We start from the raw sequence: 25,228 nt of genomic DNA, 5'->3' as shown, positions 1-25,228 counted from the left end.
CTCAAAAGTTATTTTCTCATCTTTATTTGTCATTAGAACATATAATCAATATCAGAACCTTAAAGGTCAGATAAGTTTGTCTCTTTTACATTTTTTTTTTAAAACAGATTTTCAAAAAATCACAGCATGAAGACTCCATTTAGGATAAAAAAAGAAAGAAAAAAAAAGCCAAAGATATCAATGAAAGGAAATGGGTTCTGTCTAGCATAATTTTATTTGCTCTAAAACCAAGCGTACTTCTTTGTAGTCCACACATTTAAACCAGAGAAACAATATCGAATGCAGTATAAAATTTCAAACAGAATAAGTTATGCTCTGAAATAGTAGTTCAAAGAAAATGGTACTATTTGCTATTATTCCATTACAGTGCTTTCCCTTTCCCTAGAACAGTATAAGCAGCCTTTTGTAAACCAGTGGGAAGAAACAAACAAAACACAACAACATAGCTTTAGTGCAACAGTATGCAAAAAATATAAGCATTGAATTTGTTAGTCTGTATACAGCATTATTGAGTATTAGCAAATATTGTGTTTTCTTCTTTCCCCTAGTCATATTGATGTGGCTCTGCTTTGTGCAATCAGCCAGAGGCAACCAATCTACTGGAATAGCTTGTTCCTGTGGCCTCAATATTATACAACAAACATGAGTAAAATAACCAGTGTACAACTACAAGAGAGAGGAAAGATCCTATATACAAAGAAGACAAAAAATCCTACATACAGGACTGAGTGTACAAAACATTAGAGGCAAAAGACTATTGTATCCCATCCACAATCTATCCTTGTGAATTAATTTGAAATTATTATCAATCCCACATGCTGTTTAAGATGCAGCTGAAAGCGCACATGGACACACTCTTGCTGTACTCTATGACCTTGTAATCCGAACAGAAGTAACGGAGACTTATGACCGCAGACAATGTTCTTTCTGTCCTCCACTCTATAACAGTTTCTAACATATACCTTCAAGAGCATCTGTAGTGTCTTGTATTTTGCTGAAGGTTGTTGAGCTCTGGAAGATTGCACTCTGCGATACAGAACAACGATCATCGAAAATGTACATACTCTTATGGGTAATTAAATAATTTATACTAGCCTGACAGCTGTGGGTGGGTGTGTTCATCTGTGCAAGCTGTTTCCCCTTTCATCACGATCAGACATTCTGTTGGATGGGGATTATTTACGGTAGACTGTTCCACAGCTTCGAACCACTTTAGATGAAACACTGGATTCATAGGTACTGAAATTATTTTCTAGCTGCACCTTATTAACAATATATTGCACTCTTTTTTTTATTTTTTTTTTAAAGCTTGTCACTTTTTATAGCCAAATATTCAGTGCAGCTAAGAAATCCAGTAACTCCAACCTGATCATGACTTGTGTCGAGAAGGTATTCATGTAACTAGCATCACAGAAAAAAAGAACAAAGCATGCAGTATACAAAAATATTTTACTTTGCAAATCGAATATTTTATTCCCAGTAATAATTAGCAACACACAGTCAACACAAGAAGTACTGGCACCCCTTCATTAGAAACTCGTACTTCTTTTTACTCCACTATGAAATTCTTGGCTCAACATATAGGATCTATATTGCTGCTTTTCACCAGTCTTGCAGTTGAATTGCACTGTACTTTGTCATCTGCCTGAAAATCCAAACAGCTTTCAGCTGAAATTAGACCTACACCAATCAAGTATAAAATCATACATAAACCTAATGAAATATCAGTTAATCAGCTGAAAAAACTGCAATAGTTGCAAAAGTGCTCAAAAGATGAAAGCACGTGCTTGTTTCCTCTATAGATGGTGAGTAGATGGTGAAATGGTGAGGTAGGCAAAGTAGGATTCCAGTTTAATGGTTATCAAGTTTCAGGTAATCAGACACAATTGAGTTTAGAAAGGTTGCATGATTGAGCACAACCCACAAAAGCAGTGTCTGAGCTCACTGGAACAACGGAATTGCTTAGCAATTTTCACAGGAAACTAAATTCAAAACCATCACTGGTGTATTAAGTGACCAGAGGATGTATACGAGAAAACACGCCCATACCCACTATAATATATGATGGTGAACAGTGATTACTTGCAGTTTTAGCCCAAAGCGTGTTTGCCATGCTAAATGTAGTCTGTGGAATAATTATTGCGTCCTAATCAGGGTGTCAAATCTGCATACGTACATATCTGCTAATTTTGTCTCACCTATCCACATGTTTTGGAGACTTTACAGGATGAGGTAAACTGTAAGAGTGTTAACGACTAGAAAATGCAAAACTTTTACAATAGGTGCCAATAATTACTGTGTTGACTGCACTCCACGATGGATCCTCTATAATAGGGAACACTGAGGAGAACGCTGTTCCAAAGATTGCACATCCCTAAAAATCCCCTTCTCCTTCATCTACACTAATTCACAGCTATCAAATCAAATCAATGCACATCAAGTCTGTTTCAGTGAAAGGATGACCACCAATGCTGTTTTGTACACTCATTAAAAAACCCCCCAAAAAACACATGACTGGAGACTATTGAAGCCTGGACACTATGAAAGAGGTTTTAACTTTGCCCCTTGATATTTGTTTACTCCGTGTCATATGTTTCCCGGGCTGGTTATCTTTCTTCTCAGTAGTCTGAAAAACATATCAGTCATGGGGCGCATGACTTTATTTTTCGGATATGCTTACTCAATATTGTCTTACATTATTGTATCTTTTACTATCATCTTTATTTACACTATCAGGATTTCCACTAACTCTCGACATTTCAGATTCCACCTTGTTTGTAAAAGTAAGCATCAAATGTGAATGTGAACAAAAAACATCCACACTGTCTATTCAGCTAAGCAGAATACCTATGACAACTTTGTTCACCACTGCAGTCACTCAGTGACTTCCAGCGGTCAATTTGTTCTTGCTTGACCCAAATATAATCAGCTGGCTGGGAAAGAGCTTAGGTCTGCAGGTTAATAAAGAACCAAAATGACAGAGTTGTAATGTAGTGTATTCGTGGATAAGCAGTGTTAAGTTCGGGTTAAATTATTACACAAACTATAACATGCTTCTCAGAATTGCAAATAAGGTTAGAAAAAAAAGGTGGCCAATTTTTTATTATTAACTACATGGTTTGGCTGAGACTTATCTGCTGCAGTGGGGGCCTGTGAGAGCACATATCCAACTCCATTAGCATTGGTGTCCACGGTGTTATCATGTATTTGTGTTCGCTCATCCAGTATACTGAGATCACTTCCTTCTTTAGTGTTTTGGGTGTCCAACATAGGAGTTTGCTGATGGACCTCCACCTCCAAGTGTCCACAACTCTCCCCGTCCTCCCTTCCTTCTTGCTCATCTCTCTGAGCTGCTTCATGTACAGCCGTGTCATCTTCTTGCAAACTTAAGTCAACAGAGTTCAGGTCAGGTTCATCTACAGCTCCGTCCTGATCTTGTGAAGAGTGAACGTTTGGAGAGGGGCTATGGAGTAGGAAAAAAATAAATCATAATTTTCATTTCATTATTCATTATTTGACCGTTGTTCTTTTAGCTTAAAGTTCAGTCGTACCTCTCAATTGATTCATAAGAAATTGGTGTTGGACATGGCTCCATGGGCCCGCCCCCTTCCTCCTGAGCCCAGCCACGATTGGATGAGGCGTAGGTTAGGATGGCGTCAGTCACACTGTACGGAGTGTGACCTTTTACGCAATCTTGAATGTGACCAACAGGAAGCTGAGTCTGAAGAAACAGATGGAGCTGGCTGTCGGAAAGACACACTGTCATGTGCACTACCCTGTGGATACAAAACATCCCATTAAAATGTGCTGAAACTCAGCACATCTACAGAGGAAAGAACTACACAGAGAAAGTGCCAGAAAGTCTGCTACAGCAAAACACTGCGCTCCGACTCATCTGAGTTTAACCCAATATAGAACAAAATGCAAACTAGCATTATTCATCATTGCTCACTTCCCTTTATAACTTCCAAGGAAAAAATAATCAAACTGATCCAAAGATTAATAAGGATGCATATTACATTTCTCTTAATTCTGTCACATAATAGACTAAAGAAGATTACACTGACTTGTCCAGGAAGCTCTGTAAACCCTGTCTCCTTTTTTCAATGAAGTCTGTGTTGGTAAAGTGGATGAAAGACTTTCCGGGCAGGTCAGGAACCGGTCTGTATGAAAGTTGTTATCGGAAAGAAAGCCAGACAGTCATATTAATATATACAGATTCTTTACGTCTGTCGTGTTAAATAACCTGAGCAGTCAAATGGGAGAAATGTATCATAAATACATTACACTGTCATTATCGTAGTTCACGTAAAGCCTTTATTTAATTTTTTACTTACACCAGACCAGCATTCTTCTGCAGTTTCCTCTTCAGCCATACAAACTCACTATATCGCCGACGCACACAGGATGTTTTAGCTGTGAAAGCCTTGCTGTTGGTCTTAAGACAAAGACAAAAAAAAAACCCCAGAAAATCTTGTTCACTAAAATCTATTTACTTTCTTGATAACACTGGAGAAACATAGCAAGAAATGTGAAACGTCTCATATTTGGTTCTCTTCCTGCCAGATTCATTACAGTTCCAGTTCTTTTAAATGCCTCGATTGTTTCCACACAGTGGATATGGGCATTTTTAGGTGTGTAACCATTTTTACAGCCACATCCTGTTTTAAGAATTGAGACTTTTCTCTCACTTTTGTGAAAACAAGATATTAAGGGTGATGGCTATTAATCAAATGTACTTAAACAATATAAATGTAAACTGGAACATATTACAATAACACTTATGTTTAATAGAATTTATTTAATAGTGTGCCAAAAAAGCCTGACATGTGGTTTTGTTTAAATAATTTTTCATAAGTTTTTTTTCCCCCTTCAGAATTTATTTCAACCCTTTTCAATTCATCTTAACCAAGAGTGCCAATAATTTGATAGATGATAGTAATTACAAGACAATAAAAAAACAAAAAGTAGTCTTCTGTACAGATAACTTCGTTTTGCATTTTATTTTGACAATGTCAAGACAAAAATAAGACTCTAAACAACAACGATTAAGTATTTGATATTTAGAAAGACCTTTACAAAAGTACTTACATGAAGAAAAATCTTGAAGTCCACATACGAGTTCCAGGATCCCTCATTCATCACACGAGGATCCTGAACCCTCACGGTGATGAATTCCTGTTAAAAGCAAAACAATATATTTTGTAACTTGGACCAAGATGCTGTTCCATGTCTCCAGTCAGTTCTGGCAAACTATAGATAGAAAGTTAGAAGGTGATGGTACCCAGTTTGGGTCAACTTTCCAAACACAAACATATCATGAAGAGCATGACATGACCAAGCTTATTAAAAAATAATGTGATAAACAGCACTCTTTATTTATTAGACAACTTATCTTATTAGAAGTTACTATAGACCTGCTCCAGCTTTCATTGAGATGGTATAATGTAAAAATGGTTTAATGGAATCCTCAAATCCATCCATTCATTCATTAGCAATAACCTGACATTTAAAAATGAAAATGAAAACAAACTAACTAAGGTAAATTATTCATTTTTGAACAGAAATCTTAACTTAATTTGCAATCTGAAACTTATCTGTGCTGAAGATGTCCTGAGATTCTGTAGCCCAGTACTGTACCAACTACTACTTAAAATAAGACTGCTTAAAGATTTTCAAGAAATAAAAGAGCTAAAGCAATTCGATTTATTCACAACATGTTTAGCATTGTTATGAATCCAAATTCATTAATTTTATTGTTGAACTCTGTCATCAATCAGCAACCAATTAAGGCAAATCAGGCAAAGAATAATGAGACAGAGACAAACAGAAAGAAGTCTTACATCTTCTTGGCTTTTGATCATCCTGCCAATTGTGTTTGAGCACATGGGACATCTAGGAAGGAATAATAAAAGGAGAACACAAGACATGACTCAACAGTTTTTCAACTAACTAAAGCACAAACATCAGAGATCACATTTTTGTCCTTTAACAGTAATGCTGTGTTTGCTTTTTCTGCTCTAGGTCTACCTCGGGTCACATCCCAACTGTTTGTTGATGTCTGAATCTGCATTGAAGGTGACGATCATTGTGCTTGATATTATACACTTTACCTCTGAGCATCAGACCCTCCTCTTCCTTTAACAGAAGACTACCCACTGCTCACTAATCAGGTTTAGAAACAGAGATTAAGAACAGCCTATGCTTGGCTGAAATACGAGGAGCTTATCTTCCTGTGCAAACAAACACTTCAAGCAAAATACACTCTTTTCACATATTAATTAATCGATGTATTGCTGTTTGTGGGCTGTTAGAAGTAGTTTGATATCTAACACTGAAGAATGCCCAGTCAATATTTGATGATTAAAATTTAGGACGAACATAAAATACACTATATTTTAGGACACCCCTCCAAATCATTGAAATCAGGTTTTTCAGTTGTTTCTCAGGGGTTGGGCTCGGCCCCTTAGTTCCAGTGAAAGGAACTCTTAATGCTTCAGCATACCAAGACATTTTGGACAATTTCATACTCCCAACTTTGTGGGAACAGTTTGAGGATGACCCCTTCCATGACTGCACACCAGTGAACAAAGCAAGGTCCATAAAGACATGGAGGAACGAGTTTGGTGTGGAGGAACTTCACAGAGTCCTGACCTCAACCTGATAGAACACCTTTGGGATGAATTGGAGCGGAGACTGTGAGCCACGGCAAAACTGGGATGTCTGCCTTTACATGCACAGGAATTTAATGTCGAGTTGGCTTGCCCTTTGCAGCTATAACAGCTTCAACTCTTCTGGGAAGGTTTGGGAGTGTGTTTATAGGAATCTTTGACCATTCCTCTATAAGCGCATTTGTGAGGTCAGGCACGAGAAGGTCTGGCTCGAAGTCTCCGCTCTGTTTCATCCCAAAGGTTGAGGTTCTATCAGGTTGAGGTCAGGACTCGGTGAAGTTCCTCCACACCAAACTCACTCATCCATGTCTATATGGACCTTGCTTTGTGCACTGGTGCGCAGTCATGTTGGAACAGGAAGGGGTCATCCCCAAACTGTTCCCACAAAGCTGGGAGCATGAAATTGTCCAAAATGTCTTGGTATGCTGAAGCATAAGGGGGCCGAGCCCAACCCCTGATTTCAGTGATTTGGAGGGGTGTCCCAAAACCTTTGGCAATATAGTGTATATAAAAAGAAAGCATATTCTCCAACAGACAGTGATTTTAGAAAATTAAAATAATGATATAAGCTCCTGCTCTGATCTGCTCTTATAATATAAACCAGCTGTTCTTACCCAGGTTGTGGTTTTAGCCACTCTCAGCTGAGTAACATGTCAGAAGTTTATATGGAAGATGTCCTTACCTTTAACAGAAGTATTGCTGACAACCATATATCTTCAACATCACACCTCCGTGGATTACACTGCTGCCATATTTTTTTATAATTAATGTATAAGAAACGGATAAAAAAAACAAACGTATGGTCAAACGCAACAAGAAGTGCAGCCGAGGCTGGGGCGAGGAAACAATCAATTTCCGCGTTGTGTCGTCATCAGCGGTCACGAGCCGCGGTGTTATGGCTCAGGGTGGAGTCCAGCGTCATCTACAGGACCGGAGGAGAGAGTAACACCCGTGTCCTACAACCACACTGAAGTGTTTACTGTAGCCAAGGAACACTCTCACACTCCTGTTGTTTAGACTGGCTTCTCTTGTCTCTTTTTCTTTTCTTATCATACATCTAATTTTCCTCTCATAAGTATTTTGTTCCCCCGTTTTAGGTATACACTACACAATTAAGTGGATTATAGTTGCATTCTATAAGATTGTCTGGTGCATGCTCCAAGTAAGTGAATAAAATAACCATGTAGTCATAATGCTGTGTTATAATGTAAAGTATTTCAGCATTCCTGTCAGTTTTCTGCTATGGGAAAAGTTGGGACCATTGTTTTTTTCTGTGCATTTTCTTTCTTTTTTTTCTTTTGTTTTCTTTTCTTTTCTTTTCTTTCTTTTTTTTTTTTTAGATTAGATTAGATTCAACTTTATTGTCATTACACATGTACACGTACAAGGCAACGAAAAGCAATTTAACATCTAACCAGAAGTGCGATGAGCAGCAAAGGCTTTATATACAGTAATGTAGATAATCTAATATGTACGGATAAGGACTTATGTACAAATAGGAGCAGTACTATGGAGATAATTACAGTTGGGTATATACAGTATTATCAGCATGATATACTGATGTATGTGCTATGGACATGATATACAGAATACTATGGATTATCTATAGGTAATGCAATGCAATATGTACAGATAAGAGCAGATGTCCAGATAGGAGCAGTATTATGGGTATAAATACAGGTAGATATATACAGTATTATCAGCATGATATATAGGTGTGTGTGCTATGGACATAATATACAGAGTAATATGGACAGTATACATATGTGCTATGAGCATATATACAGGAGATTAAGCGCCATGTGCATACAATACAGATGGATCGTGCAAATGATGTATAGGCTGAGGCTATTAACAATTATATACGGTATGTGAATGTGTGCTAGATGCATTGCCTACGTAGAAGTGACATGGCTAAGAAGTGACATTTTTCTGCTTATTTACTCTGCTCAAGTAGACTGTGCTTGGGTGTTTCTTGGCTCTTCTTTTATTGTTTATGTCTGTTTCCTACTAATTGCCCTTAAATAAAAAATATAAATGAATAATAAAAAACAAAATATGATCATACATTATGTGACACATCCTTAAATAAATAACTATTTAATAAACTCAAATCAAAGAAGAACATATCACGATGCTGCTGAAATCTCACCTGTAATATGTAAAAACTCACTGTTGATTAGTTTTCTATAACAGCATGACATTAACATTACTGTGGTAAAAATCATGTACAGATACTGCCCTGATGGATGCTCACATCATTTAAGCTTAATAATAAGAATAAATTAATTGAAAATATTTGTTTAGCAACAAAACCATATACATAGACATTGCTCTGGTAAAGCCTTCTGTAATGTTTATTTTCCATTCATGAACATTTATTTACGTTTTTACAATTTTATAGCTTTTATTAGCTTTGGATAAAAGCATCCGCTAAGTGAATCTGTGCAAATGTAATGTAAATTTATGTGAGCTTTCTTCAGTCAGTGACAGCTCTTTGGGATGAAGGTTTCTGTCATGTGAAAAGTCTTCAGGACAGAGGATTAAGATTGTTTTTTTCAGTTATGTAAGAAGCAGCATTTTTCTTCTTATAAGCATGAAGAAAGGCTGGAGAAAAACAGATGTCTGTTTCTGAGGATGTAAATCGAAAGTGATATCAGGAACTGATATGTGAGGATATTCCACAATTTTCAATAAAAGAAATATAGAAAAATAAAAAAACATACTATATTTTTATAGTGTAAAAATTACACTATGATGTTAAATATGTTAAATAAATAAATAAATGAATAAATAAATACATAGACAGATAGATCGATAGATAACTAAAGCAGAGTAAAGCACTTTTGTATGTACTGTTATAGAAATATAATAAATCGTGGGCTGGGGGAAGTATCAGTAACAGCCCTCTGCTTTGAGCTCAGACAAACCACACCACATCACAGTGTCAATGATTATTTTGCGATAAGTGAAATAAACATGAAAAATATTAAACTGTAGGACAGTTATGTGAATTCAATGTACATTTATGCCAAGAACAAGATAAAAGCTATACTTTTGTACAAGGAACCTAAATGGCATGTGATGTTATTAGTTGTAAGGGCACTGTCCGAGCTGTGTGGAGCGTAAGAACCTTATCTCTCCTAATCCTCTTACCCTTCTGTTGTATACAGGTGCAGGAGTAAGATGGAGCTGGAGGGAGAGAATCAAACGTGCTGTATATGATTTGGTTTGACACATGTTGCGCCTTAGGAGTGTGTATAAATCTTTAATTATATGTTTTTGGATTAAACAAAACAGCAACGTTTTAACAAACAAACATGGAGGACCGTGAAATGTGGCAACAGAAGCTTGACAAACAGGTAAGTGTGAATTTCATAACTCTATGGTATTTGGACCTTTTTAGTTTAACTTCTCTACATAGAAATGTTTATTTTCTTTATTGGCTTTAATATGCAGTTTGTTGGAATATCGGCATCAGAAATAGAAATGATCAACAGAGTATCTGATGAATTGTATTCAGTTTAATCTGCAGAGATTTCAGCATTGTGGGCTGTATGTTCTTATGATTTATTGATATGTATCAGTCCTGCATTGAGATATTAGTGAGATGTATTTTCGAATGAATAACTGAAAATGCTTTATACCAACAGCGAAAACTTTTAATGAAGAAGCAGCAAAAAAGGAGAACTAATGCTCAGATGATTACAGCAAATCATGATGCTCGACCAAAGAACTGTAGGAAGAAACCTGCAGCTGAAGACACAGCTCTGTTAATCAGTCAGTCTCAAAGCAACACCTCCTTAAATGGTAAGCAAACATAAACACAAGCATACATTTTAGCTTATTTGTCTCTCTTTCACATTTATTGACATGTAAAACAATTTGAATATACACCGACCAGGCATAACATTATGACCACCTGCCTAATATTGGTCCCCCTTTTGCTACCAAAACAGCCCTGACCCGTCATGCACTGTGTATTTGGACACTTTTCTATCAGAACCAGCATTAACTTCTTCAGTTATTTGACCAACAGTAGCTTCTCTGTTGGATCGGACCACACGGGCCAGCCTTATAATATCCCACCCAGTAACAGGTGCAATGATGAGGAGATAACCAGTGTTCACCTGGCAGTGTTCATAATGATATGCCTGATCGGTGTATGTATAGCACAGAACATATATCTTGAGGTGATAAATTACAGTGTTATACTTTCAAGCTTGCACTTTATGAACCCCTATGATGTCTTATTATCAATTATTTCTACATTTTAATTTCATCCAACGTTTTCCTGTCAGACACGCAGCTGGAGCAGGGCTATGATAACATGCTTGAAGAGATCAATCTTAATGAAATGATCATTTCACCTCAAATGATACCAGAGGACACAATGCCACCAGTTCCACCTGTTAAGACAATTGACCTGGATACAGATAATCAAACAGCTCCCAAACACACACCAACCACACCCAATCAATCCGAGGAGAAGAAAATGAAGAAAAAAGTTGCTAAGAAGACTCAAGCTAAACGTAAGTCTTTGACATATAAATGTACATATAATTTATCACTGCAGTTTTAGACTTTTGTTCCAACAGTTTTATGTAATATTTAAGTGCTTGAGCATCATGATGTTGGAGAGGGTGGAGAAAAGCAAGCGAAAAAATCACTGAAGAAAAAGGAAAAGATGAAGACAGAGGAACTGCAAAGTATTAAGAGCACACATTATTTTATCATTATATATTTTGTATAAGAAACTTTAAAGCCATTTCAAATTGTCATCTATACTTTTTAGCAGTTGAGACTGATTCTGTGGTGGAGTTCAACATTACGGATGCAAACAAAACTGAAACAGAGAGTGAGGATGAAGAAAAAGGCTGGTCAAAGAGTCCTGTGCCTCCCACACCAAAGAAAAAACAACTTGTATCTACTTGTGAGTTCAGATTTACCTTTTAATATTTACTTTATGCCCACAGGCAAATTTTTCATTTACAATCTTTCCTCGTGCTGCTCGAGTGGAGAATATTATATGAGACTCTATTTTTTATAGCTGCATATCCAGATGACTCTGAAGATGAAACAGAAGTCAAGGAGAATAAGAAGGAAAATCCGAAACCACAGAAAAAGTTCCAAAAATCTATGAAGAATGATTATGATCTTGCATCATTAAATTCGAACTATAGGCGTTTCTCTTCAGAGAGTAACTCATCAGACATGGGAAAGGTAAGAAAGTCTCAAGTCTTGTACGTTAGTGTGTTGTTATTCTCTATAGTTCTATAATGTGTAAGCATTCTAGCTTTTTCCCTAAACCTGTCTCTCTTTACCAGTCCTCTCCAGTGTCTTTAGAGGATCTAGAACAGTTTGCTCTTCGCCCTGCGCCAAGAGATGTTACAATTCAGTGTAGAATCACCCGAGACAGGAGAGGAATGGAAAGAGGAATCTATCCTACATATTACCTCCACATGGAGAAAGAGGATGGGAAGAAAGTAAGAAAAATATTGTGTTGTGTGGGTGGCATGGTTGTGTAGAGGGTAGAGTTGCTGCCTCATGGCTCCAAGGTTGAACACTGAATGCTAAGCTCAGGTTAATGCTTCTGTAGAAATGCATATGTTTTCTTACTGTCCATGTTGGTGGACTACAGATTTTCCAGGTTCCAAAATCATGCCAGTAAGTGAACTGGCAAGTGTGTGTGTGTGTGTGTGTGTGAGAGAGAGAGAGAGAGAGAGAGAGAGAGAGAGAGATACATACTCCACAATGGACTTCCATTGTGTATTCCTGCCTTGCCCCTAACCTTCCTGGGACAGGCTCTGGATCCACTACAAATCAAATAAAGCTATGACTTAAGAATGATCCTTTTATTTTTCTTCCCTCTATATTGTTCTTTCACATAGTTCCCTTGTTCTTTTGTTTTATTTATAAGGTCTTTCTCATGGCTGGAAGAAAACGTAAGAAGAGTACAACTTCAAATTATCTGATTTCCATTGATCCTACTGATTTATCCCGAGACACCAGCAGCTATATAGGCAAATTAAGGTCATTATTATTATTATTTTTCAAAAATCACATCTTACGTAGCTAAAAATAATTTTACAGTGATTCCTTCTTTCTCTTTTTAGGTCAAATGTTTTAGGGACTAAATTCACTGTATATGATAATGGAGAGAATCCAGACAAGAAGCCATTTGTAAAGGAGAGCGAATCACTTCGACAAGAACTTGCAGCAATATGTTATGTATGTTAAAATGGATCTTGATAAAACTCTAAAAAAAAATAGTCATACATTTCATTCTAGAGCAAAATTCTGTTTTTACTGCTACCAACTTTTGCTGAATTATGACCACATATTCTCTGTAACCCAGGAAAAAAATGTGCTGGGTTTTAAAGGCCCCAGAAAAATGACAGTGATCATTCCTGGCATGCATGAGAATGATGAAAGAGTCTGTATTCGTCCAAAAAGTGTGAGTATAAAAAATTACCTCATAGGTTTATAAGGTCAAATTTGTTACTGTTGATGTACGATATGGCCAAAGGTTTTTGAACACCTGGACATCACACCTATATGTTGCCACCAAGTTGGAAGCACACAATTGTCCTAAACTGGAACGAAGAGGCCCAAACCTGTTCCAGCATGACAATGTCCCTGTGCACAAAGTGAAGTACATGACAAGGCTGGTACAGAAGAACTTGAGTGGCCCTGACCTCATCCACACTGAACACCTTTGGGATGATCTGAAATGATGATTCTGCACCAGGCCTCCTCACCCAACATTAGTGCCTGACCTCACTAATGCTCCTGTGGCTGAATAGGAAAATCCCCATAGCCATGCTCCAAAATCTAGTGGAAAGCTTTTCTAGAAGAGAAGAGGTTATTATAACATTAAAGGGGGGCTAAATCTGGAATGTTTTATTGTTCAGAAAGCATAGATGAATGCTATGGTCATGTCTACAAATATCTGGCTATTGATTGTACTACTTCTAGAGAAAAGATTATATTGCATATTTAATTACTAAACAAATCAATTTATAATTTATAATATTAACATATAATGTTACATATATATAATACACGAAAATGATAGATAGATAGATAGATAGATAGATAGATAGATAGATAGATAGATAGATAGATAGATAGATAGATAGATAAATAAATAAATAAATAAATAAATAATAACATTTTGTTTGTCAGGTCAATCACTTTTACACCAGCAGTGCCAAATAATTATTTTCCACAACCTGTATTCCTGTCCTCAGGAACTTGAATCTCTTCTTACTCGCCATGAAAATGGTAACAAAGAGAATTTAGTTTGCCTTGTGAACAAATCACCAACCTGGAATGAGCAGACACAGTCTTATGTGCTGAACTTCCATGGGCGAGTTACACAGGCATCTGTCAAGAACTTTCAGATCGTTCATCCTGATAATGGTGAGTTGGCTAAAGTACAGATTATGGCACTTTCTTGTAAATGTCAATAATTTTTTTAACCCTTTATTTCATTCAGAGGACTACATTGTTATGCAGTTTGGAAGAGTGGCAGAAGATGTGTTTTCCATGGACTACAGCTTCCCTTTGTGTGCACTACAAGCCTTTGCCATCACTTTGTCCTCCTTTGATGGCAAACTTGCTTGTGAATAAATAAACAGTTTTGAATAAGATGAGGTTTTTTAATTGATGAACAATAGGCAACGATCTTTACTTATTGATGGAAAGTATTAACTATTTATGTATTCTCTACAATACATTATATAAATTATTGATACATAATATAATTTCATATATAATACTTTTTTATTCATTTGTATTTTTTTTATTTTGGACCGAGTAATTTGTAACTACAAAAACAAAAATATTAACCTTTTATTGTAAGGTGTGTATAGAAAACATAACACTTTATAAATTGAAATTTTTTTAGCCTTCTGTTGCCTACAAGGTGAACTGCAGCTGTAAGGAAAACTTAAATTTTCTGCTTTCTACCAGCTAACTGTACAATGATTTCAAGTCATTTTCATTCATTTTTATGCATTAACTTAAGATATTAAACAACTGAGTTCTTTACTTGTGCTAAGTAGATTATTTCTATTTATTTTGACGATTTTAATTTATTATGTATTTTCAAATATGCACTTAGTGGCCATTTTTAGAAACACTCGATCAAATGATGTGGTGGCAGCACAATATAGAAACTAATTTAGATACAGGTCAAGAGCCTGTGTTACTAATCAAATCAAACAGAATGTGTAAAACATGATCTCAAGATCTAAAAAAAAATAAAAAACCTTCAGTGAAGGGCAGTTTTGTACTGCTGCTAAGAGAGGAAGGCCACAGTAAGTCAAAATATACACCCACAGTGAGAAGAAAAGCATCTCAGAACGCACAACACATCAAACCATGAGGCGGATGGGCAATACCAGCATAAGACCAATGTTCCTGTTAGTCAAGAACAGGAATCTGAGGCTATAGTGGGTCACCAAAACTAGACAGTTAGGGAAAAGCTCATGTAACCTTTTTGTCATGTTTTACTTGTCCAGTTTCCTCAGAACCAGTCTGACTATTCTTGTCTTGTTCATCAAAAACACAAATGTCTGAGGTGAACAGCTAACAACCTGGGGTAAAGCCAACAATGTGTCTCTGAACATTGACAGAACAAAAGAGGTTGTTGACTTTAGGAGGCTATACATCGATGGATCCTCCGTGGAGATTGTCAAGAGCACCAAACTCAACACCAGCTCCATCAGCAAGAAAGCCCAGCAATATCTCTACTCCCTATGGAGGCTGAGGAAAGCCCATCTCCCTCCCACCATCCTGACCGTGTTCTACAGAGGGACCATAAGGAGCATCCTGAACAGCTGCATCACTGCCTGGTTTAGGAATTGTATCGTCTCGGGTCGCAAGAACCTACAGCAGGTAGTGAGGACAGCTGAGATCATTGGAGTCTCTCTTCCCTCTATCATGGACATTTACTCCACATGCTGCATCTGCAAAGCCAACAGCACTGTGGATGACCCCACACACCCCTCAAACTCACTCTTCTCCCTCTTGCCACCTGGAAAGAGACACACACACACACACTCACTCACTCAAGTGGGTGAACTGACCTGTTCCAAACTCAAAACCAAACACATACATTTATAATTCCACCTATATTGTAACTGTTTACATGCTTGTATTTGCACAATATTCAATTGCTGCTATTGCTAGTTTTGCACATTTCAAACTGCCACCAGCTGCTGCTATAAGTATGTTTACAAGCATACATGTTTATAAGAACCCACTTGTTTACAGTTCTTCTATTTCACGCATTTTTCTGTGCTATTCTATCTATATTGTGTTTTTGGGTATGTGTCCTGTACCGTACTGTTTTGTGTTGTTTTTGTATTCTCTCTTAGCACTGTCTTTTGTCTTGCACTGCTTGCAGCAGGTTGCACTTCATGTAGCTAGGACAACTACTTTCTGTCCTAAGCTCTGTGTTATGTTGTTTTATGTAGCACCACGGTCCTGGAGAAACGTCTCATTTCACTATGTACTGCGACAGCTATACACCAATCAGCCATAACATTATGAGCACTGACAGGTGAAGTGAATAACACTGATGATCTCATCATGGTACCTGTTAGTGGGTGGGATATATTAGGCAGCAAGTGAACATTTTGTCCTCAAAGTTGATGTGTTAGAAGCAGGAAGAATGGGCAAGTGTAAGGATTTGAGCGAGTTTGACAAGGGCCAAACTGTGATGGTTAGACGACTGGATCAGGGCATCTTCAAAACTGCAGCTCTTGTAGGGTGTCTGCAGTGGTCAGTATCTATCAAAAGGGGTCCAAGGAAGGAACAGTGGTGAACTGGCAGCCAAGGCTCATTGATGCACATGGGGAGCGAAGGCTGGCCAGTGTGGTCCGATCCAACAGACGAGTTACTGTTGCTCAAATTGCTAAAGAAGTTAATGCTGGTTCTGATAGTAGTCAGAATACACAGTGCATGACGGGTCAGGCTTGTTCTGGTAGCAAAAGGGGGACCAACCCAATATTAGGCAGGTGGTCATAATGTTATGCCTGATCAGTGTATATAGTTGAAAAGACAATAAAAGCTTCTTACATTAGATTTTTGACCTGAATTTCCATTATTTTACGCATCTCCCATCGTGCTACATGCATGAAAGTGCAGCTGGAAAGCTGTACTATATAAAATGGGACAGTAAGTGTGTGTTAAGGCTACTTGAAGTACTCCGGCACACACTGCAGCAGGCTGTAGGTGGTAGTGTGCTGTTATACATGCTGCAGTTCGACTCTCGCAGAAGAAGCAAAGAAACTCGGAACCACTTTGAATGGAAACTCCCTTTTTCTCCTCTCACTGTCACACAGTTTTGTAACGTGGATGAAGTAACTCGCACTACAGAAAGCGTTTATAAACGAAGCAAAAAATGCGCGACCGAACCAAAGAACTGGGAAATGTAAGTTATTGTATTGACCGGAGATATTTCACTCACATAGTTAGCAAAGCGACATCAAGCTAGTCGCATCTTAGCTTGGCATGTTTATGACAAGTATCAATATCACTTAATTGAACATTTAAAAAAAAGTGATGTACTACATTACTCTTTTTCCGTGAAGTAGCTATGTAGGTATGTATCTAGTAGAATATTCAGGAGTTGCAGGATAATTCAGTGGGATAAACAGACCCAGTGTAGTTGACCGCTAGCTGTCTTCCCTATATAGCTATTGCTACATGTAGCTGTTAGCACATGCAGAGTTGCGTCTTAGTTCACAGGTAAATTACCCAAAGTGACTTCCTTCTAAGTTTATTTTTCTTAACAAGTTTGTCATTCAGTTGGGGGATTTAAGCATGGGTCAGACCTGAACTTTCGTGTTGTTTTATGTGCTAGCGACTTGTGTTGATTTCTGTGAGCACAAAGTTGTTAATAGTTTTACTTCTTCTTATTCTTCTACTGGTAATCATTGGTAGTCCGGAAACTGTAGTATTTCTTTCATAATATACCGAAAGCACCTCTTGTAGACTCTGCAAGCCTCTGTTTTGTTGTCCACATAACATATATGTTTACATACACACACACACACGGATCAGCCATAACTTTAAAACCACCTGCCAAATGTTGGGTAGTTTCTCTTTGTGCCACTGAGGCATGATCCCACAAGACTCTGAAGGTTGTACTGTGGTTTCTGGCACCAAGACATTAGCAGTAGATCCATTAAGTCCTGTGTGTTGTAATTTGGGCCTCCATGGATGTGACTTGTTTGCGCAGCACATCCCACAGACACTCAATCGTATTAAGATCTGGAGATTCTGGAGGCAAGGTCAAAAAAACTTGAAAAACTTTGTCATGTTCTTGAAACCATTCCTGAACACTTTTTTGCAGTGTGGCAGAGCACATTGTCCATATTAGGGTACAGTGTTGCCATGAAGGGGTATAGTTGGTCTGAAACAATGTGGTATGTGTCAGAGTAAAATCTACATAAATGCCAAGACCATAGGTTTCCCTGCATAACACTGCCCAGTGCATCACATCACACTGCCTCTGCATCTTGGTACCATCTGTTCACCAGGTATACAGCACACATGTATCCGGCCCTACACATACTTCATACATACTACTTCACTTGTTCCATGGTCCAGTTCTGATACTCATGTGCCCATTGTAGGCATTTTCTAGTGGCCTGAGGTCAGCATTGGCATTCTGACTGGTCTGCAGCTAGCTGCGATGCACTGTGTGTTCTGACAGTTTTCTATCATAGCTAGCATTAATGTTTTCAGAAACTCGTGACATAGTAGCGCTTCTGTGAGATTGGACCACGTGGGCTAGCCTTCGCTTCCCCTGCACATCAGTAAACTTTGAGTGATCTTGTCTTTCCTAGGACCATTTTTGGTAGGAGGTAACTACAGGCACACCCTATAAGACCTGCTGTTTTGGAGAGTTGTCTAGCCGAGTTGTCACGATTTGTCTCTTAAAGTCGCTCAGATTGTTATGCTTGGCTATTTTTCCTTTTTACAGCATGTCATCTTTTAAGAACTGACTACTGTCTAAGATATCCATTGTAACAAGAAAATCTGTGTTATTCATTTCTTCTGTCAGTGTATATCTATGGATCAGTGGATGACCGCGTGCGTGTGCATCGCTTACCAGGGGATGTTACTTTGACACGTACCGCCTACCTAAGCATTGTTGCAGACCATGTACACTCTCTTTCTTGGAAACGGTATTCCCTAATGGCTGTGGCCTCTTTCAGCAGGATAATGTGCTGTGCCACAAAGCAAAAATGGTTCAGCAATGGTTTGATGAGCAAAAAAACCAAGTTTTTTATGTTTTGACTTGGCCTCCAAATTCCCCAGATCTCAATCCAATCTAGCATCTTTGGGATGTGCTGGACAAACAAGTACGATCCATGGAGGCCCCACCTCGCAACTTAGAGGACTTAAAGGATGATGGTGCCAGATACCACAGCACACCTTTAGGGATCTAGTGGAGTACATGCTTCGTTGGGTCAGGGCTGTTTTAGCAGCAAAAGGGGGACCAACACAAAATTAGGCGGGTGGTCATAATCTTATGCCTGACCGGTGTACAATACATTTCAGCTAAATAAAATAATGTGTGTGTGTGCGCATGTCTTGATAGAAAATGTATACATTTGAATTTCATCTGTTAGTGTCCACTCAGCAGCTAAAAATAAATTTTCTTTCCCTTCCCTTCCTTTTCCTTGCCGTCAGTGAATATGAGTGCATACAGTTGATAAACTTTGTTTCCTCTGTCGACTCCAGCCTGCAGATGGCTCGGATGAACATGACGAAGGCACAGCGCTCATGATCAAACCAGGCTCAGCGAACTCAGTGAAGGAGGACAGAGAAAATGAAGCTTTCTTTCGGAAGGTAAAGGTCTTATTTTATTTAAAAGCTCATTATAATCACTAAATCATGTTATTGTGACTGTGGCAGGGTTAATGCTCTTGTACTGCACCCCCTTTTATTTATCACAACAGTAATGATCAGTTTATTTGTACACTGTATCAAAAACACAATTAAGTTAACAGAAATTCCTTTATGATTAAACAAATTCATTTATGATCATGTTAATTATAATCATTTTAATTTATGTAGTAAAGAGCTGTTTACTTACAATGATGTTTTCTTAATCATTTTCTTTTTGAAGCCCATATTCAGGTTTTCATTTTTTTTAATTTTTCCTGTAGGTCCATGAGATTCGAGAGGGGCTTGAAACTCTTAAGAAGAAAGTATCTGAACTGGAGAACAAACAAAAAACTGTTTTGGGTGTAGCACTTCCAGAGGACAGTTAGTACCTCAGTCATATTTGGCTGTTTTTTGTAAATTATGTTTTTCTTTTCAACACTGTAACTAACACAAATCCTGTATTCTGTACCATGTTAGATGATTGTTATAAAATGATTGCATTTTTATTCTATTTTTGTAATGTTAACCCTTTTTTTCCAGGTATGAAAAAGGAACTTCAGACTATAAGAGATGAAATCAAAGTATTAGCTACCCAAATCCAGAAAAAACTGAAGAGTAAGAACAATGATTTATCATAGGAGACGTTCTGCATGTATAAATTCCAAATGAATAATTAAATGATCTGACACTGTTACAGATATTGAACCCAAGAAAACTGACGACGATGGGAAATATGTTCCAATAAACTTAAGAATGCAAAGAACACAGGTTTGTCATCATGAATATCTTGTACTTAATTTCACCTTTTTGACAGTTCTTATTGAATTGTTTTTGGATGTTTTTGTTTTCCCTCTGTTTTTTCCCCCTCTTTAGCATGCTGTCCTGTCACGAGACTTTATTGAGTCGATGAGTTACTGTAACACAATTCAGGCCCAGTACAGAGATAGAAATGTAGAGAGGATACAAAGGCAACTCAAAATCAGTGAGTATCCTCTTCTAGCCTTCCATTAAGAAACATGCTTGAGGAATAATAGACACAAGCAGTGTTTTTTGTGTATGTAGATTTGGGTTTTACATTTGAAATTGTTCCAACATCTTGCATTGACTTTGTATCAGACAATTATTAGAAATGATTAGAAGCAATAAAAACAGGTCTTGATGCATTGGTAAAGTTTTTTAGGAATGAAATCACAAGAGACGTTTGATTCCACGAGACGTTTTACCACATCTAGAGTGGTGTTTGTTAAATTCAGATGCAGTGATGAGGAAGGCCAATGAATAATACTGAACTCATGTTCATGAAACCAGCTTGAGATGACTTTTGAGACATGGTGCATTATCATGCTGGAAGTGTCAATTAGAACATGGGAAAATTGCAGCCAAAAAAGGGGCTGTACATGGTAGCAATAATACGCAATTGGTATTATCTAGCCCAAAGTGTGCCAAGAAAACATTCCCCATACCATAATACCACCGCTACCAGCCTGAGCTTTTGACAGAAGTCAGGTTGGATCCATGCATTCATGTCATTGGCGGCACATTCTGATCCTACTATCTGTGTGCCTCAAGATTCATCACACCAGTTTTATATTTTCCAGTTTTTCAGCCTCAGGTTTCTCTTCTCAGCTGACAGAAGTGAAGACAGAAGTCTTTTGTTGTTGTCTTCTGTCTGCGTCAAGGTTGTACATGTGCATTCTGGTTAACCAAGTTTAGTGGCATTTCTGTCAGTTGGCCTTTCCCATCAGTAAGGCATTTTATCTGCACACTTGCTGCTCATTGTATTTTATTTCTTTATTGCACCTTTCTATGTAAACTCTGGAGACGGTTGTGTACATATCATTACGTAAAGGAGGTGTACAGGTGTTCTAATAAAGTGTGTATGTTTTCTGATCTGGTAAGCCCACAGCAGTCTTGAGAACAATGAGGTAAATGTCAAAGTTATCAGCTCATTTCCGGTTCAGTATTACGCAAAATAGATACATTTTTCCATATGTCATACACAACATGTCATAGGTTTTTGGTAAGGCATATCAGCTCAGAAAAGTGGCTCAGAGAGAAATGAAATTTTGTTGAGCACCATAACTTTAGTTTTATTATAATGTGTCGTTGGTTGTTTAGTATCCTTTTATAGAAAAGAAAATGTCATAATGAGCGAGTATCGGTTAAGTAATAGCTGAGTCTTTGATGTGCTTCCTCTTTCCATTACAGCTGGCAATAATGTGACTGATGATCAGCTGGAGTTGATGCTTGAGAGCGGACAGACGGATGTGTTCACACAAAATGTGAGTTATATTAGCATTTTTCTGTTTCAATTAGCTGAGGATTGTATTGTTGATCTGATTTTGACATTCGGGTTTCTTCCACAATGTTATAATGACTATATGTGTGAATCGATCTGTAAAGGCTGACTGGTGAGGGCTTTCAGAATATAAATTAAGTGATCAATTCTTTCCAGTTCTTCAATCCGTTACATGTTTTATATCACATGTTTTTATCCAAGTGCTCTTTCGTGCTTTCTGAGGAGTCAGAGTGGATTTGGTAAGATCATTTGCGTAATGAACGACACTTGACACTGCTTTTGAAGCCTCTCATATTATAGAATTGATTGTGATTAGTTACAGTAGATATAATTGTCGTCCTCATATGCAGCCATCACATTAGTGAAAGTAGATCTTTTGTCTGTTATCATGTGTCGCATGTCAAAAAAGCATGAACCATTTTGTCTAGCGTCCCCCTCCCTGCAAAATGGACCTGATAATTGATCATGTTGTGGAGGAATTATGTGCCATATGTGTTTGTGCTTACACTAAAGTACTGCCATTTTATACAGATCTTGACAGATGCACAAGCCACAAAGCAGGCACTAAATGAGATTGAGTCTCGGCATGATGAGATTCTCAAACTGGAGAAAAGCATCAGAGACCTTCACGACATGTTTCAGTATCTTGCCATGGAAGTGGAGGCACAGGTGAGTTTGACAAAAAGCAAAATGAGGGGAAAAAATTAGCTTCAGGAACTTGATTGCAGGAACTTCTGTTTGTTGAGCACCAATGGGGGAAACGTTCTTGAGCCCCCAGGCCTTATTAATGGAATATGTATGTGATCCTCTACCTATCATTTAATATGCACATAAGGTTTGTGCCATAATGCATGATGTACAGTGGAATTATGCCACACTTCCTACTTGAGCCTGATCGCATTAATTTATTGCATTGCCATGGCAATGTTGTTGTAAATTTCCGTATTCTGTTTTCAGTATGGTGTCAGGGACATTGTCACATCATTTTGACTAAATTTGGCTTAAAACTGCTCTGGGGAAGTATTAAAATGTTTGGTTTATAGCCTGTAACTCCCTGTTGCCATTTGGTGGAGTCTTTACACAATACAGTATAAAATGGCTGACTTCCTGTTGGCAGAGATAATGGTTGCGATGGTAAACTGTTTTAAAAAGATCTATATGCCAAAAGGGGGGCATTGTTGTCCAGATGAGTGCCTGTGTATTCATGTCAGATAAATGTTTTCTTTCAGGGGGAAATGGTTAATAGTATAGAGAACAACATAAATAATTCTTCTAACTATGTTGAGAAGGCTGTTCAAGACACAGCGGCAGCTGTTGTCTCTCAAAATAAGGCCAGAAAGGTTAGTAATAAAACCAAAATTGATGCTAAAGTACATTTAAAATGATCTCAATATTTAAAAATCATTGTGATTGATTTTTGTTTTTGTTCTTTCTTCAGAAAAAAATCTGGATTGCAGTGTGCATTGCAATTTTAGTTTTGATACTAGTCATTACCCTGGGTTTTACCTTCAGCTGAGAAAAGTCCATTACTATTAAAAGCAGGTTTGTACACCACATAAAGCAAGCTATCATTAAATAAAACTTTAATACACATTTTTGCAATAATACATACAGCGACTCACAGATCTCCTAATTTAGCTTGATTGCCATATATGTGAAATGGCTTTATCTGTTGCATTGTAGTATATTCGGGGGGTTTTTTAGCATTAAAAATATTATTTATACATGTTTTATTGGACAAACACATTTCTCTATTGTTGTGAAATGTATCATGGATCTATACAGTGGCTTACAAAATCTTAAAATCCTTGATGCAGTCATTTTTTTATGGTTTGAACAGAGATTTGAGAATCTATCTCTGGATCCAAGACCTAGTGGAAAACTGTCCTGGAAAAATAAAGGATGTTATTGCAGCAAAAGGGGGACTACTCCGTATTAATGCCCATTGGTCTGGAATGGCATGTTCACTGAGCACAGATGGGTCAGATGGTCAGATGTCCTTATAATGTCCAGCCATATAGTGTACATTCGGGTGACGAAAAGGGGAAAAAAGATGTCTTAATACGATTTCAGGCCACCCAGAGTCAGAATGATGAACGACTGCTGTTCTAAAACATATTCCCTAAAACCATATTGCCTTAAGCGATGGTAGTGGAGAACACTGTTTAACTGTTAATCAGTGCAAGATCTCTCATTTTTCATGAATTTTTCTGACGTTTCTGCTTGAGTGTTATGCAGTGAAGAATTCTCAAATATTATTGTTGTTAATAATTAATTTTATTATCCCTTTTCCCCCACAGTGTCCTCCTTCTGCTGGTCTCCTTTGCTTTGCATTTCAAGCAAATTGTTTTCAGTAATGACTTCATTTAACCACAGTCTCTTCAGCTCTTTCAAGTTAATGATTAATGGCCTTTTGACCCAGAGATAAACATTGATTTCGAAGCTGTGCTGCAATATCCTAAATAAGGATCACAACTACAAAACAAATTTTGTCATTTTGAAACAACACTGACCTAGAAATAACTGTTCTCAGGAAAGCCAAAACGATAACAGATTTTTAATATATAAGCATACAGAAGAATCTGAATCTCTGTAAGATATTTGAGCTTTGTTTTTATCTTTCTGTTAAATATTTTATTGTGTTCATTTATGATTCTGTGTAAAGCGAAGACATTTTTCAAGCTCATCTGTACATACACAAACTAAACCGTTTTTGCTTTTATTTTTACAGTATCTGCTTCTGATATTATAATTACCATCATTTCGTGTTATAAAATGTTTCTTTTAGCTAATCACAACTTTAGATGTAGTTCTGTGGTGTGAGCTGTACCCTACACCCTAATTGTTCATGAATTAATCAAGTAACACACTAAAAATGTGCTGCGAGTTATTTATTTGGACATTTGGACATTGTCTCAAATAGATGTAGATCTGCTTTCGAAGCATCCGATATGTACAGTCAAAAGTAACTTTTTAGTGCCTTACCTATTTAACTTCTATCTGTATGAATTTATTGGCAGGTAATATCAGACAGAATTACTGCAATATTTTGGTGCATGATGTGCTGTCATTTTGTACTGAGCTTCCTGTAATTTTAATACAGAACTGTTGTTTTGAAATAAAATGTATCGTATACTAAACTATTCTCTGACTTATTCTAATGGTGTTTAATGAAACTTGGGTTTTTGTTTTTTTAAGGTTGTACTGTGTTAAATTTTAGGACTCTATTTCCCACAATGCACGGCTGATGAACACAAACAAAAACACGCACATACCTAAACACCGAATGGATGTCATTTCGATTCATCCAAATGAGTCGACTCTTTTGATTCTGTTCACCGAAAAG

General features: G+C 37.4%; 3 protein-coding genes across 3 annotated transcripts; 2 read left to right on the top strand and 1 right to left on the bottom strand.

Moving 5' to 3' along the window:
* Positions 1-8: 8 nt before the first annotated feature.
* snx11 (sorting nexin 11) lies at positions 9-7,533 on the bottom strand. Its single transcript, XM_058406109.1, has 7 exons — positions 7,354-7,533; positions 5,844-5,895; positions 5,092-5,178; positions 4,338-4,438; positions 4,068-4,163; positions 3,552-3,776; positions 9-3,463 (listed from the first exon to the last, which is right to left on the bottom strand). The coding sequence occupies exons 2-7, from the start codon at positions 5,886-5,888 to the stop codon at positions 3,076-3,078; spliced, it is 942 nt and encodes a 313-aa protein (XP_058262092.1). The 5' UTR covers positions 5,889-5,895; positions 7,354-7,533; the 3' UTR covers positions 9-3,075.
* Positions 7,534-7,674: 141 nt separating this feature from the next.
* On the top strand, positions 7,675-14,640 carry si:dkey-220f10.4 (tubby protein homolog). The gene is made up of 13 exons (XM_058407070.1): positions 7,675-7,833; positions 9,845-10,033; positions 10,325-10,481; positions 10,973-11,203; positions 11,288-11,380; positions 11,467-11,604; positions 11,722-11,894; positions 11,999-12,157; positions 12,592-12,704; positions 12,788-12,902; positions 13,030-13,128; positions 13,925-14,096; positions 14,173-14,640. Exons 2-13 carry the CDS (start codon positions 9,992-9,994, stop codon positions 14,304-14,306), a joined length of 1,626 nt encoding a protein of 541 aa, XP_058263053.1. The 5' UTR covers positions 7,675-7,833; positions 9,845-9,991; the 3' UTR covers positions 14,307-14,640.
* Positions 14,641-16,945: 2,305 nt separating this feature from the next.
* stx4 (syntaxin 4) lies at positions 16,946-25,013 on the top strand. Its single transcript, XM_058407072.1, has 11 exons — positions 16,946-17,115; positions 19,437-19,544; positions 19,865-19,964; positions 20,124-20,198; positions 20,281-20,351; positions 20,457-20,565; positions 21,792-21,865; positions 22,414-22,551; positions 23,112-23,222; positions 23,321-23,424; positions 24,183-25,013. The coding sequence occupies exons 1-10, from the start codon at positions 17,086-17,088 to the stop codon at positions 23,396-23,398; spliced, it is 894 nt and encodes a 297-aa protein (XP_058263055.1). The 5' UTR covers positions 16,946-17,085; the 3' UTR covers positions 23,399-23,424; positions 24,183-25,013.
* The last annotated feature ends 215 nt before the right edge of the window (positions 25,014-25,228 follow it).

This window comes from Hemibagrus wyckioides, linkage group LG13 (assembly GCF_019097595.1).
Source record: "Hemibagrus wyckioides isolate EC202008001 linkage group LG13, SWU_Hwy_1.0, whole genome shotgun sequence".
Lineage (NCBI taxonomy): Eukaryota > Metazoa > Chordata > Actinopteri > Siluriformes > Bagridae > Hemibagrus > Hemibagrus wyckioides.
This window is presented reverse-complemented; position numbering and strand designations above follow the sequence as displayed.